This window comes from Pygocentrus nattereri, chromosome 9, assembly GCF_015220715.1.
Source record: "Pygocentrus nattereri isolate fPygNat1 chromosome 9, fPygNat1.pri, whole genome shotgun sequence".
Classification (NCBI taxonomy): Eukaryota; Metazoa; Chordata; class Actinopteri; order Characiformes; family Serrasalmidae; genus Pygocentrus; species Pygocentrus nattereri.
The window spans coordinates 14,894,598-14,914,186 of record NC_051219.1 but is presented as its reverse complement, the minus strand read 5'-3'; the positions used below and the strand labels follow the sequence as shown (position 1 = coordinate 14,914,186).

Genomic DNA, 19,589 nt, shown 5'->3' with positions numbered 1-19,589 from the left:
TGAATAACACATCCTGCATATTTGGCCTCTAAATCCAGAACCTCTGTGCAGTCTATTCATTAAGAAACTCTATGCCTTTGGCTCTCGAGCGCTCTTATTAGGATATTAAAATATATTTGGTAGGATAGCATAAATAAGGTGTTGTATCAATGACAAACAGCTTCCCACACCAAAGAATGCCTCGTGCGCTCCTTTAGCACGGAGTGAGCACGCTCATTATTTCCACATGCATTCGATTAGCTTGGCACATAATTCGGGCCTTCTTAGCGGGACCCTATCGCTCTTCAATTGAGAGGACGGCTTCCTGCTCATTACAGCCGGGAACCTGGCTGCACAAGCCTCTGAAAATCAATGCCACTAGTCAAGGATTGAACTACAGCCCTAGTAGTCCAGTGGGGCCACCAGTGATTGTTCTTCACTGCAACATTAGGCTACACAAACATAAACATGGGCTATTGTGTCTAACAAATCGATTTTTCCCACTGTTTTGCTTCATCTGTTCAAAGACTAACAAGAAGACTCAAATGGTGAAATTAGCCATTTACGTGGAGTAAGGCTAGAAGTCTGATGATGGTATTTACATCCATACAAGCTCAATCGAGCTGAAATTATACAGTTACGTGAGTAGTGTGGCATTAGAAATGTTCCTAAAATTACTCTGCAATACTTACGTTTAAATTAGAGTTTGGTGCAGGTGAAGCTAGATGTATTATAGTAACAACTGCTTAATTAAGTGGTAATACCTAGTTAATTAAATTGTAATAGCTGGTAGAATTAAACAGAATATCATCTTACTATTGTTATTAGTCGACATAACTGCCCGCAGGGCAAAGCATCATTCTTTTGCACCGATGCTAGCTGCATCTTCTGAAACAACAATAAGGTGCCTCAGAGCTGTGCTTGTTATTGTCCAGCAGGCCTGCTTACACCACAGTGTCACTGACCAAGGCGCCATTTGGACGCTGCTATGCGCTGGAGCGTCAGAGTTAATGTTCAGACCACTCCCCGCGACGCCCCGCGTGCCTTTTTAAAAAGTGGCGCTCGGTGCGTCTCAAAGCAACGTCATCACCACCTCAGCTATGGAGGGGCTAGTCACCGCCAAACGCTGCTGGCCTGCACGAGGCAAAGCATCCTGAGTTGCCATGCGGCATACAGAAGATACAGTCATTCAGAGTGTTCAGAGTGTTCACGGAGACGTTCAAAAGGCGCGCTCACGAGTTTGGCTTTGGTGTTTTTGGGACTTTTTTACGAAAAAATGTCACTGCGACAACTTAAGTCTGGATTAAGTTTCCCTTTACTGAACTGCTTCGTTTTGCAAGTTACAAAAAACTGACCATAAAAAAAGATTCACAAAAATAAGGAACGGCTTTGATTAATTGTAAATCGCCCTGACTTGAATGAAGATTATACAACGGCTTACTTGGTGGGGGGGCGGCGAGGCACAAAGGAGAGAGGTATTCTAGATCATCAATCACTTGCGGCACCAATAGTCATTCGTAATGCATTAAGTTGCACACAGGTAGACTTTAAGTCCGTCGCCAACTAAATCTCCAACAACATAAAATTTGATTGTATTTAGAATATATAAACCCCCACCCCCAAAAGAGCCGAAAAAGACGCAGATTAGGCCAACCGTCCTGACTTGGCCATGACTTTGGAGAGCCACTTGAAAAGAGCAGGGCCCATGAGTGCATTCAGATGGCCATTATGTGGCCGGACAGCGGAGAGAAATGAATGTGCACGCCTAAATCGGTGCATCCCGACAACCTCATTCGAGATGCTGTCGCCTCCATGTCGGGGGCCTGAAAGGCTACTTTATTGAAGTTTTCGGGGTAACACTGAGGAGGCGAGTTCACTTTAGGGACACATTTTCTGTCCCATTAGTTTCATTTCAGCCGGGTTGGCCGACCTTTCCCACCCTGTGACCCGGCTCTCTCTCTCAACGTGTACCTTCTGTGTGCGCCCTCGTAGGCTTCCTAAGGAAGCCGCCAGTACTCCTGCTTTCATTGTGGGTTTTAAGTTATATTGATGTGGCAGCAGAGCACGGCCATCTGAATGCGTTACCCTTGCTCTATACGGGATGACCTAAAGCACCGGTGAACTCTCGGCAACTCTTAGGACTGGTTGGCCTTCAGGGGGGCCTCGTTTCTCCGGGGGACAGCGAACTTAAAGTCTTAAGGTCTACTGGTCTTCTGACTTGTGAGTAAGTTTTAAAAACAACTTGCAACAAGATTTTTATAGAGACTTTAATAATAAAAATAATAATAATAATTATATATATATATATATATATATATATATATATATATATATATATATATATATATATATATATATTTATTCAATGTATTCAAATTTTGCTGTAAACATGTAAACAGTAATGCACGCAATTGACTACTATGTATGTATATTCGATTACAAAATTGCAAACATTGCAAAATAATTTCTTGTATTAATTACGGAAGGACAAGGTGAGAAGATGTTATGCTCTGATGCAGTCGAGTCTGTGCCCCAAGGCTGCTTGGTATTCAGCTGATTTTGACATTCTGTTGCTGAAGTTCTTCTAAAAAGACCACATTTTACACACTTTAAAACAGACATATTTGTAGCCAGCCGGAAATGGAGAATAGTTAGCGCGTGCGCAGGTGTAGAATTCACCTTTTTCTCCTTCTCAACCAACTAGCCAGACTTCAAACTCTGACTTTTTTTTTTTTTTTGGTAAACAATGGTCCTCTAGGTCCACAAAGTTAGCAGCGGCATTTCAACTAAACAGCTCAGTCATACGTCACAGCCTGGTAAATAAAAAACAATAAATAATGTACATATTGGGAATATTGGTCCTATTGCTCGCAGTGGCGCTCCAAGTTAGCCTTTTCGAAGCAGGAGCAGCTAAAGGAAACAATTACGGGACGTAAACCCTTTTCGTAAATGTCAAGTTATTTATGTACGGAAAAGGTTAACGCGATGTTTTTAAATCTAATATAAAGAATTACGTTGTCAGAATTATTTCTAGAATTATTTCTCTCAAGGGTTCTGTAGCCTAGTCAATTATTTTGGCTGTGAATTTACAGTCACTGACACATGGATTTTATTTAAAACCCGTAAGCAAACTTAGTCCAAGACTAATTTATGTCTATCCTATTTAACATCAATCTTAACAGCCGTCAATAAATAACAAGTATTTAATATTTTAATTAATTCATTTTAATTAACAGTTCAAATATCAGTTTGATCATCAATAATAATCTAACGTAATTCTACAGACCTGTAATTCTAATTCCGCAATTCTACAAGTCTTTCTGAGTTCTACAAATCTGCAAATTCTCACCATGAACGTTAATATATAGGCACGTGTCCATATAAGCAGGTTAACGGATCATAATAAGCTCACCTAGAGCTAATAAGAAAGCCTCAGACTCGTAAAGAGAGCTACAATGTGCGAATTCTGCAACAACCAATATTGACATAGCCAAGCCATATTAAGGACATGTGGGGAATTTAGACCGTTTAAAAGACCTCGCAGCGGATACAGAGTTTACATTCGTCTCAACGACAAATTCTTTTTAAAGATTTTCTGTTACGCGTTTCTACATGTGTGGGGCTCGATTGTGTCTTCCTAGAGTGGTTCAAAGCCTGTGAATAGAAACTGATGTTTAACAATATACTTCATTTCTGCTTTGAAACATGGAGCAGTCTAGTCAATACATCTGAAGCATTTAGTGACCATAACAGTCAGGTTACATTATTTTAAAGCGGCTTGGTGATTACAAGACTACAGTAACATGTAATAAACACAGATGCCGTGAACAAAAAGATGCAGCGGAAAGATTTTAAATATTTTGAATATAGATTTTCCATTTTCCTCTGATTATATATATATATATATATATATATATATATATATATATATATATATATATATATATATATATATGTGTGTGTGTGTGTGTGTGTGTGTGTGTGTGTGTGTGTGTGTGTGTGTGTGTGTGTGTTTAAATTCTTTTGGCTTTAACGCCTCAAATGACTAGTCCAAAGTTTTACTACACGTTGTATACGTTTTACTACACGTTGTTTACTACACGTTGTGCCTGTATAACGTAAGAACACCTTAGTCAATTTGCCTTGTAGTCCATGTAGTTCTTGAATAATAAGCCTTAGGGTGCAATAAGGCTGGGATTTTAAGGGGTTAAAAATCAGACTGCAAACAGAACAGAGGCCATGACGCAATCAAAAACAGTGATACAGTATCGCTGTTCCTGTTTTAACTTTCAGAGGATTATCTCCATAAACCCTGCATATTTTCTGGGGCCACTGAAGTTACTTGCAGAGCCGTGCTAATCACGTTAGTGAAACACGTGGAGAAGCATGTTTATGCTTTGGGTCCCTGGGTGCTTAGTTTGATAGCGATAAGGATGACTTCAGGCACACTTTGCAATTTTATAGCATCCATTCTATTTCGAAACCCTTCGTATTTGGGCGTCCAGCGACATGCACGCGCATTTTACTTATTTTAGGCGTTAAATGATTTTACAGACAAATCTGCAGTTTTATAAATCTCGATTAGTCCGCTAGCCAATAAAAGTACACGCTCGGCCTGTTTAGTGTATCTACGATGAGATTCAAAGCTAAAAACGAAGCTTTGCGATACTTGAGATATTCAGTTTAACCGCCTCGCTATACGCGCATAACACTCTCTAAACCCCAAATACGCCGCGTTTGTTCTTTAATTATAAACCTATCATGTCAGTCGTTACCAAGCATGTATGTATTTGGAACTGCAGTCTTTTTTGTTGTATAAGTGTCTTCTTCAAGCAATTTGGTTAGTGTTGAAAGGTCCCAGTCCTTAGCATTGTTCCGAGGTGGTCTGTGTAAACGGAGCCATGGCAGCGACACAAAAAAGGCTCAGAGTTGAACCGGAGGTCAGCCTGCTATTTTCCAGAGACGTAGCACTTCTTACTTCGAGCAGAGCATCTAAACTGAACTGTAAACTCGCGAATCCATTTTCAGCTAAAACACACACACACACAGATTCAGTCTTAGTCTGTGATCGCGTCCAGGGCCAAAGAGTCCATTTTAATCCCTGTGTGCGCGAGTTTTGTGGAAGAGCGCGAGCGCTGTGTGGGTCGACTTGCCAACGCAATCTCCATAATCTTTGTTCGGAGGTCTTGCCCCTTAACCCTTACACTTACAGTGACCCCGAAAGCTATGCCTAACGGCCTTCCGCACTGCGCTGCAGACACCGAGACTAAGAGCGCACGACCAAAAAGTCAACTTCGGACTATGCAGGGACACCTGTATCAAAAAAGCACAAAGCGCGAGTTTCTTTACTAAAATAAAATTAAGTACGAAAATGGCTAAACGTATTCTGATTGGCTAAAGCGACAACATTCTGTAAAGTTGTAATCCAAGTTGACATCTAACAGCACCCGTTTGAACTGTTGACTCGTTTTTCGCACTTTTATTCCCAATAAAATGTGAGTTCCCAATAAAAAAACAGCAGTACCATTTGACCAATAGACGTCGTATGACGCATTACGCGATAAAACCCACGTTTTGCCATATAATACGCTTTGATCCATTTGAACACTTCCTGCAGAGAACATACGAACAGAAAAGAAAATCTAGCATTTCACATATGAACATTAATGGAATAACAAGTGTTTCTTTCCTTCGATGGCCGGTTCCTGCAGGTTGATTCCTGTTCTGGGGTTTTGACTCACTGTGTGTCACCGTGACAAAACGAAGAGAAAAGAAATTATTTCTCCTCTAAGAGGACTGAGGCTTTAAATTGTAGTATCCAGACGAAGCTAAACGGCTATGGAGTGGTAGCTGTATCACTTTTTTTATCAAAACATTGTCAAAAAATGTTAAAATGCAGATCTACCTAAAACGCTAATTTTGCAAAACTGAAATAAAAACTCAGACATGCAGTGTAACATCACTGAAACGTGCGTTCAATCACCACAAATTACAGATCAATGTTTTCCCAATTTTTCATCAACTAAATCAAGCTTATCCAACCTAAGGTGTAAATAATGTTACACATGCTGACAAAATGATCGGACGTTTTTTAATTATCTGTATGTTAATAATCTGCCAAAAGGGTTCTTTGGAGTGAAGAACCGTTCATTGCGTCAAAAACGACTGGATTGTTTTGGAAAAGAGATGTGAGAGCATGAGGAACCTTTTAAAATTTTGAAGAAGCTCCACATGGTGTAGGTTCTATACCATATTAAAGGTTTCTTTTGTCTTAGAACTGTACGTACAAACAAAGATCCATTTCCCCTTTACATTTTGAGTGAATCTCTTGGAGTATATTTCCTGCTTTTCCTCTACTTTCAAAGGATTATTTGAGGCATTGTGAGGTTCTAAAGGTAATTTCTCCACCAAGTGCAATGATTGTTTTTAAGAGTATTAAGAAAAGTGTTGTACAAGCAGTTGCACCAGTTCAAGTCTCCCTGATCCAACAACAGACACAGATTAAATATCTGATATCTAAAAGTTTTAAGATCCTGTGATCACTTGCTTTGAACATCATAAGTGAATGATGGCTATAATTTTCCCTTTGCCTTCCGCAAGTTGCATGAGATCTTGATTTCTAAACTTGGAGTTTCAGCACTTCAGTTTTGTAAAACTGCAAAATTTCAATTTAAGTTTATCTCATAAGCATGTAACTTGTAAGATAAATGCTTAAGATATTTTGTATAAGTGGACCACAGTTGATACTGATCTGATACTGAATCCTTGAGTCTGTGAATCCAGGATTCACTGTTATTGATGAAAAATTGGATAAAGGTTCTCACTTTTGGATTACAGATTAGCAGAGTTATGAACTGTGGCAAGTGGTACACTTTTTATACAGTGCCTTGATACAACATTAAAAATAGTCCAGCAGGAGTTCTTTAGTAAAGGCACTGGCTTGAATGCATAAACCATTCTTTTCATTTTAAAATCGTTCTTTTTAAGGAAGCAAAATCTGTTCTAAGTGATTCTCTGTCTTGATAGAACCATAATAGTTTTTCTATGGCTCTGAAAGGGTTTCACCAGAAATGAGTTCTTCTACTGGATGAGCCAAAGATACCTACAAAGTTTGTTTTAGTGAAAGTTATGTTCAGAAGTGTTCATGGTGGTGGTGATAAGAGCCAGACATCTGAAGAGCTGAATGCCCTAAAAGCTCCCACACTGAATGTTATTACACGAAATAGTTTTGAACCCACTGCTTAATTCCTGAGATACTGTTTCATGATAGGTGTAAAACAAAATGTTTGGTGAAGAGGTATGTGCAGGGTGTTGTAAAACAAACTGTATTTTGTTCAGATTTACCACTATTCTACCACCATCAACATTACTTTGATCATCACTGTTCAAAGGACATGTATTTCCAAAAGAGTAACTTTATGGGACAGGACAAAAGTGTTCTTAGCTTTAAATGTAAGTTAAAGCAATTTCCATGGAGCATTTTTATTGGTCCATAGCAGTTTCAAACAATATATGTAGGAGAGATGCCATGCTCAAATGATGCAGAAGAATATCACTGTTGTCAGAAGAAAAAACTGATCTCCATTTTTGACATTTTTCAGTTTTTGACATCATTTGAAAATGCCTCTTGCTCTTTGCTTTGTGTGTTAATTTCAGGTTGATTGGACTAAAAGAAATGACACAAAATGACTTGGAAAAAAGTCTGGTTCCATTGACTTGCATTAAAAGTAAAGTAGGTTTTTTTCCTTTTCCTGTTATCATTTTGGAGATATAAGGTTTTCTTCCAACAACAGTGAAGATATAGAAGACATACAATTACTGGTGGTTTTAGATTGTTTATAAATGGCTATATATTTAGCCACTGTAGACACTGCAACCCATGAGCCATCGCAACATTGAACCCTTCCACATCCAACCACTCTGAATGACATGAAATCCATTCTCTACAATGAATCTTTTCACATCCAATCACTCTGAATGACTTTGTTTACATCTCAACCACTGACTTACACAGAATTTTTGAAAAATGGATAGAATTCCCCTTTAAGCTTGTACACTTGGTCTGTTTGTCTTCTTGAATCTGTCAGTGGTATTACAGATATGACATGGCCCAAAATCTAGGACATGGGGGGGCAGAGCTTGTTAAGAGGAGGAGAGGGCCCACCTGTGGACACCTGAACTACAAATGTTTCCCAACAGCAACATGATCTCTCTCTCTCTCACTCTCTCTCTCTCTCTCTCTCTCTCTCTCTCTCTTTCTCTATCTGGGTTGTTAGAGATAGATTAAGCTCACCAAAGAGGTGGACTGTAGATTGAAAGAGGTGGACACCACCCTACAGGAGACATATCTCAGCGAGCATCCTCATCTCCAGTCTTAATACACAGAGGTCATTAAAAGTCCCGTGGCATGTTTGGAACAAGATGAAGCAATCTCCTAAGCCTTATAACCCAGCTCCTACTCAACTCATCAATATCACATGAGGCATGTAACATGTCTTGTCTCTAAGTAGAGATCTATGTCTCTCTATAATGAGACACAGTACTCCTGCTTTAGAGTGCAGCCCAAGACACAAAACAGTGTAGCCTTTCAAGACTAATAATAATCAAATGAAAATCTATATTTAATTCAGGGAAAAAAAAGAAGACACTCCTAAACTCACCAAGTTCAAAAGCCACACCTGAAACATAAGCTCATAATGGTCTGCTCTGAAAGTGCGTCATATTTCCAGGTCATCTTCAACATGAAGCAGGACAGTTGGGTAGTTTATGTTGGGGATTCTTTGGTGGAAAGAGCCAACATTGCCATGTTTGACTGGGTGTTGGGAGCCTTTGTCCAGTCCGCTGGGGTGTCTGCAATGGTTCTAAGCATATGCGGTCATGAGGAGGTCAGGAGACGCGCTGCTGCGCGTGGTGATTAATGTCATCTTTTCAATGGCGAAAACACAAGAGTGCCATTCTTAGACTAACACTTTACACGCCGCGAAAAACGTGGCCCCGCCGCATATACACGCACTATCTGCCAACGTTTACTCTCAACAGCGAACCAACAGAAAGAGGAATTTATTAAAGCATGTAAAATGAATTTGAATTGAATTCACTGCTGGAGTTTTGAAACTCCTTATGAAGACGAAACGCTCACCCGAGCATTCGTACACTTCTTGGAATTGCATATTACCATAGTTATTACTTAATTAACAGCACTCTCTTTGATTAATTAAAACGTTTCTGAGCTGATTTCAGTTGGACACTGCAGCGGTCACCGTGTTTTCATCTTATTTCATAGCTCATTCTCTTCATTATTTCTAACGCATAAACGGCCACTTGCCAGAAAACTCTTGAGAGAGGCTCATCAGATAAGGTGCTCTTTTGGGTCTGTTCCCTCAGAATGACGTAACAAGCAGCACCAGCACGACGCTTCAGATTCAGAGGCTGAAGTTACATTTATTTATTTATGTATGTATTTATTTATTTATTTGTTTGTTTATTATGTAAACTAGTCTGGCAACTAAGTTTTTTCTGAAAAGTGGACTTGCATATAATCTAAGTTGAAACCAAGGGTGGTCACGGAGGGTCTGTCAATTCTTTTGTTAGAGGGGAATTCCGCGGATTTTTCAAAATTTGGGCATAACTCCTAATCCAAGGCTGTCATGATGTGAACACGTGGATTGAAAAGAAACTTAGTAGTCATAGTGTTCACGTGAACATGGCTATTTTATACAATGTTCAAAAAAAAGGTGAACCTGAAAATAGTAAAGCTGAAAAAAGCTGCTTTCACTTCTCTGAATGCATTTTTAAAACACACCAGGCAGGATATTCATAATTCATAATTATTTCATGTGATGCCTTTTTGTGAGACAGCGTTAGAGGCACAAATGGAGAATATCACCCGCTCTTTCCAAATTTCTGCATAATTCAATCACTGAGGTGTAAACGAAGTCATTTCCTGTCTTTTGATGTGAAATAGTAAGCTGTAGAGAAACTTAATAACTGTTGATAGGGGGTGGTAGGAACCAGGAGTCCATTCATTTTCTATGAATTACATATATAATATGTAGTGGATATAACAGCTTTCGATGAGGGAGCTTTCAAAGGCTTTAAACTCTTCAGACGTCTGGTTCCTATCACCACCACTGTGAATAATTCTGACCCGGTATGTTTCTCTAGTACGGAGCATTTCACACCAAACCACTCTGAATGAATCTGTCTACATCTTAACGACTGACTCATGCAGACTTTTTAAAAAAATGACACAACTCCCCTTTAACGCTTTGGACGTCTGGTTCCCATCACCACCACTGTGAACAATTCCGCCTATGTGAGTTTCTCTGGAATGGTTTGGAATTTATATCAAAGCAGGAATGACTTTGTTTACATTTGAATTATTTAAAGAACGCAGAAACTTTGAAAATCATTGGAATCCCCCTTTAACTAGCAGGATTAGCAGGTGGTGTGCTAGAGAAGGGAACTCAGCAGACTGTGCTGCCCTCTTGATGGGGCTCCCTTTGGTTTTAACCTGTGCTTGGGGTGCCATCTTGAAATCCAGATGTTGCTTCTCGGGCTTGAACGACTCCCAAAAGTTTTAGGAAACGACCTCAGTGTGTCAATATGTGGCTCCATTTTGTAAATATGACCGTCCTTTGCAAACTTCGACACTTTCATATAGGTGCTCGTTGTTTACAGCAATGCAGGTCACTGACGCTATAAATCTTCTCGTTGCTCTTCAGAGACAGGTCAATTTGTATGCATCGTTATAACCGACAACATCCTCTGCCCATTAACATCCTCTCTCTCCCTCTCTCTCTCTCTCTCTCTCTCTCTCTCTCTCTCTCTCTCGCCCTTATCTGTTCCAGTCCCCTCCATGGAAAAACATTAACAGATTACTAATGCTGTTATTGAGGAAAGCCATCCGGGTCTGTAGTGCGAGCTGTGCAGCAGCTGGGCAGAAAGACAGATATGCTGCTTTTATGGGGCAGGAAAACGAACAAAAACAATAACAGGCCGATTTATTTCCCACAAAGACGTCAAACGACTCTTGGCTGTGAAAAGTCTGTTTATTGAAATGCGGTGGTTGAAAAAATCATAATAATATGTACAGAAGAAGACATGGCAACAGAAAGTCCACCCACCCACCTGCCCTCACAGGAAGAGCGGCTCTCGGTGCTTTGCTTTGATTTTGCCACTGTTGCCAGCGCTCTCACTTTCAGCCCTTTTGCATAGGGCTTTATCTTTAAGCGTGGGGGCTTTTTTATCGATGTTTTATGCAGCTGTTTGTGTCAGCAACCACAAGAGCGCAGAAGGTAAGGAGGAATTATAAAAGGGTTGACACCCAGAGCGACCGGCGCGCTTTTGTGAGAGAAAGAAAAATGATTTATTGCCAGCGTCGTGGTTCAAACAGAGTTCACGGAGAATTGGAGTATACTCGCGGAGGCGCTGAGTTATGGTCGTGCTGAGCCAGTACATCAAAGATCCCTTTTCAGACCCACTGAATGGGCTCAGCGGCGTGAGACATGGGCACAAACTTACCTTAATTAGTAAATTCCCATCACGACCTGCAGCCAAACGAGGAAAAATAATAACAATAATAATATTAACAATGTTAATAGAAAAGGATCAAAGGAGCTTAGTAGAAAGTCTGAATAATGATATATGGACGTGAAACCTCAATAGAGCTAAGAAGACTACATAATAATGTTATTAGGTATATTGTTGTAGCCTTCTCGGCTCTGGGGGTATAAAGTCCATATACCCTTCATCACACTTATTATTATTATTATTATTATTATTGTTATTGTTATTATTATTATTATTATTATTATTATTATTATTATTAATAATAATAATAATAATAGCACTAGATCTATGGTGTCTACTTAGAAGTGTGTTAAAAAGGTATATGGACGTTATAACCCCAGTAGAGCCAAGAAGACTACAATTATACACCTAATAATAATAATAATAATAATAATAATAATAATAATAATAATAATGTTGATAGATCTATGGAGCCTAGTAAAAAGTGTGACAGAATGGGTGCTACAACCCCAGTAGAAGCAAAACAAACTAGAATAACATACCTAATAATAATAATAATAATAATAATAATAATAATAATAATAATAATAGGAACTACATCCTGTAGCGTCCTATGAAGTGCATCTCGTTGGGTCTTTAATTCATTTGTGGAATGAGTAGGCCTTCGCGTGCATTCACTGCACACTTGAGCGCAGTAATATTTCATGTTAATGGCGCTGCAGCTCGGCAGAAGCCGGACTTGTAATATGCATAGTGAATGCTTCTATTTGACAAGCCTTGTGACAGCAATTCACTGAACTCTAAATAACAAATCGTTCTTAAAACAAGATTGATTTTAGAGTTACAAATGAAGAGGATAGGGGCACGACTCCCCCACTCTCTCTCCATATTCTCCCTTAATAAAGGCTTTATGAATGGTCTGTTGTGTTCCGACTGGGGAAAAACCCGCGTGCCCGAAATGAAATAAATAGTAAGAATGGCTTCGCGGGCAAATTACGAGTAGCTGGTTTTGCGCTGCTTCACCCCGAGAGAGGCTCCGTGCGCGCTGAGGCGATCTGCCGTCGCGTTCAGCCACAGAGAGCACGGCAAACACAGCAACCATCCCCGGATCTGAATGAAAACCCACAGTGCTTAGGCCTCATTAACACCTGCTGTGTTCGTTTGAAAGGGGAACGCCACCAATTTCCCAAAAGTTCCACACTGTTAACTGGTTAAGATGTAAACAGAGTCATTCGGGGTGGTTTGGTGTGAAATGCTCCGTTCTAGAGAAACGTACTGCGTCAGAATTGATCACAGTGGCGGTGATAGGAACCAGACGTCTGAAGACTTTGCCCCTCACAGATGGTTGTGAATGTGCTGCCTGATGCCGGACACAGTTTTATGATAGCTTTGTGATAAAGTTTTGGCCTAAAGCTAATCCATTCATGGCGGAGGGGTATGTGTTGGCAGTTGTAAGGCAAAATAATCCCCAAAGAAAATAGACATATTTTAGATTTTACCCTATTTTGCCATCATCTGAGTTAAAATCTTACAAAGCACGTGTGGGTTCGTTGGTAGTTTTGGACTGTAAATAAAATGGCTGTATTCGTCTGGAAGAACCTGGTTTCTATATTCACCACTGTATAGACATCTGGAACTTTTTCCACGAACTATTTTATGTGAAACCGACTCTGAATGACTTTGATTTTGGAATTATGTAAAAATTTTGGACAATCGTTGGAGTTCTCGTTTAAACTCAGCGGGACCCAATGTTGATTGAACACTGGGTGTGTTGCTGAGTACTTGTCTGCGTATATTGCTCCATAGTAAGGCCCAATGAAATACGACACGCCCCCTTTTTCTCTCTTTTTTCAAAGCTCTCTTTCTGAATGCTGGACTGTCTACGAGAGTGAGAGAAATGCAACGTTGTCTATACGTCTAAAATGAAATTAAACGACAAAATCACCTTTAAAATGGCTCTTCTATTCATTTAAGTGCTCTTGAAGAAGCCTAAACCACCTCGCCAGCTCTGAGAGCCAGTGCTAACACTCCACAGCGAAGAGGAGGGATAAAGCAGGTTAGAGCCTCCATTAATCACAAGTTAGAGAAGCAACTGTGTGGAGCTTTCAACAGAGCTTTTCCAGCCTAGAGACTCCTGTGTGAGCTTCAGTCCTGCTCAGTGCTTCTTTACACTTTCAATGGTACTTCTATTAGATTAGCAGCTTTTAGATAAAAAAAATTAAATAAACACAAATAGAAGTTTCTTAATTGATAACAAGGACCATGATATATATGCACATCAATGTGTCGTAAAGGCCTAAAAATCCCAAAAAATAAATAAAGCAGTGGAGGTTTCATCCTTGAGTGGGCGTCATGACGTCAGAGGGCTTCAACTTCAAGCGATTAATACGCTTCTAATTCTTAATATTAAATCCCATTCATCTAAACGACTCAGATACATGGGAACCAGGGTGCAATGACTTTCCAACAAGAACCGTTGCTCCGAGTATCTGTTTTTGAGTTATCACTTGGCTGCACGAGCTCAGCTCCTTTGTTCAGGGCTTTGTTTTGAACGAATTTCAGTCCAAAACCGCCCTGAAAAAATATCCAGTGAAGAATCAGCCCGTAGTCAGCAAAAAAAAAAACTTTTCTCGGGCGCCAAAAGTTTGAACCTCACTGTTTGTCACGGTAAAGTATATATTCTACTATTCATTTAACGGTTCCCCCTTTGTGCATTGTTCCTGACAATGATATGAAATTCCCTTTGTTTGGCCACACCCAATAATGCCATTGACGTTTTAGTTACTTTAGGTAAAAAAATAATAGTAATAGGTTTTTTTAAAAATAAGCGCAAACAAGTCAGTCGGCGGACACCAAACAGGCGCTCCAGTGGCTTAATAAGTGTTATGGCATTTTAATACATTTCACGCATTATGTTACATGAAAACAGCCCACATCATTCAGCCTACATCACCTTACACAGCCGCAACTATAAATGTGACACGAACAATTTACAACAACGATCTTTAATTCAGATTCATTTCAGTTCAGTACAGTTTTGAAGGAAAATGACAGAATTAACTTGGAAAAATGAAGACAATATTATAAAACAAGAGACAGCAAAGATATAACGGTACATTATGAATATACATTGGTATTTCCGCATACCTACCACCACAGTATGAGAAATTAAAACTGTTCTGTATCAGTTCTCAGCTCAAGTTCACCGAGAGCACATTTAGCATCCTCAGCTGAAAACAAGGAAAGGTAGAGCAGATCCCAGATCCACGCACTCCATTTCTCTCCGTCCGTTTGGGTTTTTCCCCCTCTCTCTCTCTCCCTCTCGCTCACTCTCTCACTCCCTCTCTGCTCACTCTTCCCCAAACATGGTAGTGTCTAAACTCTGTGATCTACTCCGTCCTCTATTTGTCTACAGGTTAATCACTGGAGCTAATAGCAGCAGAGGAGCATGGAGACGGAGGCGTTGTGCTCCCTTCGACGAGAAGTTGCTCGAGCATCGTCCCATGCGCCGGGCTATTGGAGGACGGCCCCACGTGACTCTGGGGTTCATCCGTGCTGCCAGACTATTAAATACGTGTGAGTGCAGCCTACTTTACAAAGATTAATAATCCGGCTTGAGTAATTAGACGAGAAGCAGCTCGAAATGCAAACGTTATCACACCAAGAGGGGAACACTGATTATAGTTCTGTGTCCAAAACACTTCTCAAGCCTCTTCATCTTAATTCCGTGGTCCAACACTGTTCTCCATGTGTTCTACAGGAAGGCAGTTCTGCGATGGAGCCTGGGCACCATGCAGGCCATGTGTGGGACCCCCTTTTCCTTCAGAAGTCCCACACACCCTGTGCTGGTTTCGCCCAAAACACAACCAGGATTGGACCTCACCACACGGAGCAGGTGAACAGCTTGGTAAAAATGACTGGAACAAGTGCTAGAAACGTCTTCCGCAAGACCACCTACCCTTGGATGAGCGAGAGGCAGTCTACTCCAAGCCATGGCGCAGCTAACTTCTGCCAATCAGGTTTGAAAACTTTGCTGCTGAAGAAAACATTAATTGCATTCAAGTGGTGAATCTGATGTATGACTCATCTTTTAGTCAATAAGGTTGGTTTTGGCTTCAGTATGATTTGTCACATATGTACTGGCAGCTAATTGACAGGCAGTAATTCATTAGAGGGCTGAGCTGTTAATCACACTTCTTTATCAATGAATCGATGCTAATTTGCCTCTTTCTTCAATAAGTACAGTGATCTGCAGCCATGTGTCGGTTTTTTTTGCTCTCTTCTAAGTTTAAGCTCCAAAAGTGGGACAAAAATGTTCACTTTGGCTAACAGTGAGCATAAGGCCATTATTTATAATGAACAACAGAAAACAAAGACTACTGTAATGCTTCATTTCATGTTCAACAAAATGCTCATAAGTGTCCAAGAAGATGAATGAGGACCACTAACTGCTTGGGTTATTGTTGAGGAGACTGAGAGTGTTGGAGAAAAGAAGACGAATTCATGAGATGGATTTGTTCCCATTCTAAGAAAACCGCTGCGTGGAAAAACAGTATATTTGAATGTATGGCCACAGAGGAGCACATGGGACAGGCAATTAAGTAGCGATGGAATGCTTAAGTGTTCTTACTCACTGAAATAATTAAAAACACAATTATTAAACATTTCTGAAATGTACAGGGATTTTGATTTGTGGCATTGTTCGCTCCCCAAAGATTACTTTTTTGTGTGGTTTATGGGAGTGAAAATACTCAATTTGCTCAAGTTCAGGGAGAAAGTAAAAACAGAGCAAGAACCTGCACAGGAATTAATATTTTATGGAAATTACTACCTTTAGTTCTCATTAAACAAAGGCCTAGTAAGCTTGCTGAGGTTGTTCAGCCTGTTACGACTTGAATTATCCTCACACATTCTTCTGTGTACAGTAGAAATGGCAGGTCAGGTTTTCGCAGCCAAAGGCCAGTATGCATAGGCTGGGTGATGAAGCTCAGCATTTTGAATGTGACTGGATAGGAAGCATTCGACATGATTTATATGGGAACAGGCAGAAGAGAGAACCCAACTTTTTATTGCAGAGAAAAGCAGAAAGGTTTTACAAAAGAAGCTCCCTTAACATAAGCACCACATACATTTCCTGATGTGTTAGGACCTTGATCAGAGAATCAGCCAACATAACTTTTGTTCGTCGCAAAAGGTTTTGCTCAGAAATCTTATATTCTGTGTACAATAGTCACCCAAGTGACGAAATTAATCAAATGAAGGATTCTTTAAATTCGAGGACATCAGTGGATGAATAGAAAAACCTTGGAGTGCATAAGACTAATTTGAAGGTCAAGCTGCAGACAGTGTTCTCACCATAAACTATCACCAGCATTTAAGGAAAATGTTTATTCGTCTGGACCCAGTTGGAGAGTTTGGTGGGTTGGGTTGGCAGTCACAATGAGATCCATGACACGAGCAATATTGGGCCCCTCACAGATAGATCTGATTTTTTAACAACATGCTTTACTACTTAGCTTCCATCAACACTACACAATCAACCATGATATATATTTATCTCCTTCTCATTCATAATGCATCTCATCCATGGTGTTTTCAGAAGGACCCTTCACAAAATCAATTATGATATCCTCATTATTTATCGTTTGAAAATCGTAAAAGATGATTCCATTAAAGTTAAAAATCAAAATACATGTTTTTTTTAAATATATGTATGTCACAAAGCAATGGTTCTTGGAAATATCTCATAGCTGTCATGCAAAAATCTTGTGTGCCCATTATTTTTGTTTTCTTTACCCAATTTGAAAACTCCACTCACTCTTTGCATTGTGTTCAATCTTCATAATGAATGAACCAATAGAAATGGTCCACAATCTTGCCACATTGTCTTATTTACAAGTTAGGAATGTTCTTTCCTTCTCCTATATAGTCACCATTTTGGAGATACAAGGTTTTATTCCAATACCAATGATACGTAACCATATTTGAACAGCATCAGATCAGATAGTCAAACGTGTTATGTAGTTATTGCGATCCAATCTAAATTAAATAATTTAGTTAACGCTGTGCACTGAGACCTACTATGTGAACAAATCCTATTTTTCCTCCTTAATGCTACATGACTTTCACTATGAGTGGGTAATTGCTGGGATATTCTTAAGTGTGGATGTACTGATGATTCAAAAGTAGATACAGATATTAATCTATAACAATGTGGAAAGTCTTGAATCACGCAGGCCAAATAATGTAAAAGAATCTTAACTACTGTGCATTAAGGAACAGCTGGTGAACTAAAACCAGAATATGACAGATCCTCTCCAAAGGGATTTCCAAACGCTTCCACTGGGATTAAGAACATATACTAAGACAAGAGGACTCAGACAGGATGTATTTTTAGAGCTCCATCTCTTTGTTTTCTCCCAGGTGCCAGCGATGAGGCCTGTTCTCCAGAGAGGGTGAGGGAGAATGACAGCAGATCTGCCAGGAAGCGTGCACGCTCAGCTTTTACCTCCTCTCAGCTACTGGAGCTCGAGAAAGAGTTCCACTTCAGCGCCTACCTGTGTCGCCCACGGCGACTTGAGATGGCCTCGCTGCTGAAGCTCACAGACCGACAGATTAAGATCTGGTTCCAGAACCGCCGGATGAAGTACAAGAAGGATCACAAGGGTAAGGCGACAGCATGGCCATCCTACTCTTGCCAGGCAGTGGGTGCATCATCTTCTGCAGAAGCTTGTGCTGAAATGGACGTCAAAGCTCAAGACCATCTCCAGTTCTTGAACTGTAGTCAAAGCAGCTATGGTCAACCCACCTACAAAGACTGGTTCTTGCTTGCGAAGGCAGCTCCAGCCATTACTCTGGACTTCAGCAGTGCTCCTCAACTAGCGTCCAGACCCAATGATTCACCTTTAGCTTCTGTCTCTGACCTCTATCTGCACCAGCAAGAAGAGGGGTGCCTCCTGGTACCTCCTGCACCCTCATACATGTGATTCAGCCCATCTGCACTACGCAACATACCTGTCCATGGCCCAGCACTCCTTCAGCTGTATCTCTGTCTGACAGTTTGCCCATGCCCATGCCACACTCTGATTAAACACACATCCCCAGCTGCCAGCGCTTTGAGGAGAGGCAGGATTTGTTGCCCTTAGAAGTTGATTTACAGGCAGAATGTTGACTTGGAAGAACCACAGAGCCAAGTTCACTGTCGTGGGCGAAGGGCCAGAGGAGAATTACATGTTATCAGCCAATATGCAGCAAAGCAGGGAGGTTTTCCTCTGTGGATAAGCTGCTGCAGACTCTGTGAAAAGAGCCGAGATTTATTACACATGGACCCAAGCCCACTTCTGAGAGTTTATCTACTGAGCACAGAAAACACCATGTTTAAAAAAGCATAAGAATCCTCCTAACGTTAACAAGTGCATTCATTTTTTTCCTTTAATGGGAAATAAGGCAAGATAATGCATTGTCGGAGGCTTGTGTCAGCCCATATTTATATGCTTCGAAATGATGCTGTAGGATGCAGGGTTAGAAAGGTTGGATTTTCAAAATATGCTGGTTCATTAAGCAGTAGAACATTATATGAAAGCTCAGATGGACTTTTGAGATTGAGAGGAACTTTTCATTTAACCAGTACATGTTCACGTAACCAGTATAAATCTCTGAATACTTTGTGTATATGGCGATGTTTTGTCTCAGATAAAGGTACTGTGTTACCTTTGCCTCAATTACTATTATGCTGTACCCTGTATTCTGTTATAACTTGATGGTGAATTAGGCTAACATATGAATTACATGGTAAGGCATTACATGTAACATGGATATATGACATAAAATCGTCAAATTACTTAGCGTGATTTGATTCCGTGATGCTAAATCTAAACAAGAACTACCTCAACTGTTCAATACAGGTCCAGATTCATTAAGAAGCATTAATTAAATTGTCATTTGTCAACTTTTAGATATTGGAAGATAGAAAGGGCTTTTCATTTTGAAGTGTTCAATCTGTGATAGTTTCTGTGTTCATTTTTTATCCTATGTAAATGTAATACAATTTGAATAAACTGAATAAATGCATGCAAGTC

The 19,589-nt window shown here is 40.1% G+C and overlaps 1 protein-coding gene across 4 annotated transcripts in view; it reads left to right on the top strand.

Moving 5' to 3' along the window:
• hoxc3a (homeobox C3a) overlaps positions 1-19,589 on the top strand; it is a 72,161-nt gene extending 52,572 nt beyond the window's left edge. For 2 of the 4 annotated variants that reach the window (XM_017707943.2, XM_017707942.2), the window contains exons 3-5: positions 14,927-15,087; positions 15,272-15,530; positions 17,935-19,589. In XM_017707943.2, coding sequence (XP_017563432.1) covers positions 15,287-15,530; positions 17,935-18,497 — 807 coding nt within the window. In that variant the 5' untranslated portion in view covers positions 14,927-15,087; positions 15,272-15,286 and the 3' untranslated portion in view covers positions 18,498-19,589. Of the gene's footprint in view, positions 1-2,058; positions 2,204-14,926; positions 15,088-15,271; positions 15,531-17,934 lie in introns of those variants that run through there. The other 2 variants (XM_037541295.1, XM_037541294.1) reach the window with 2 other exon arrangements.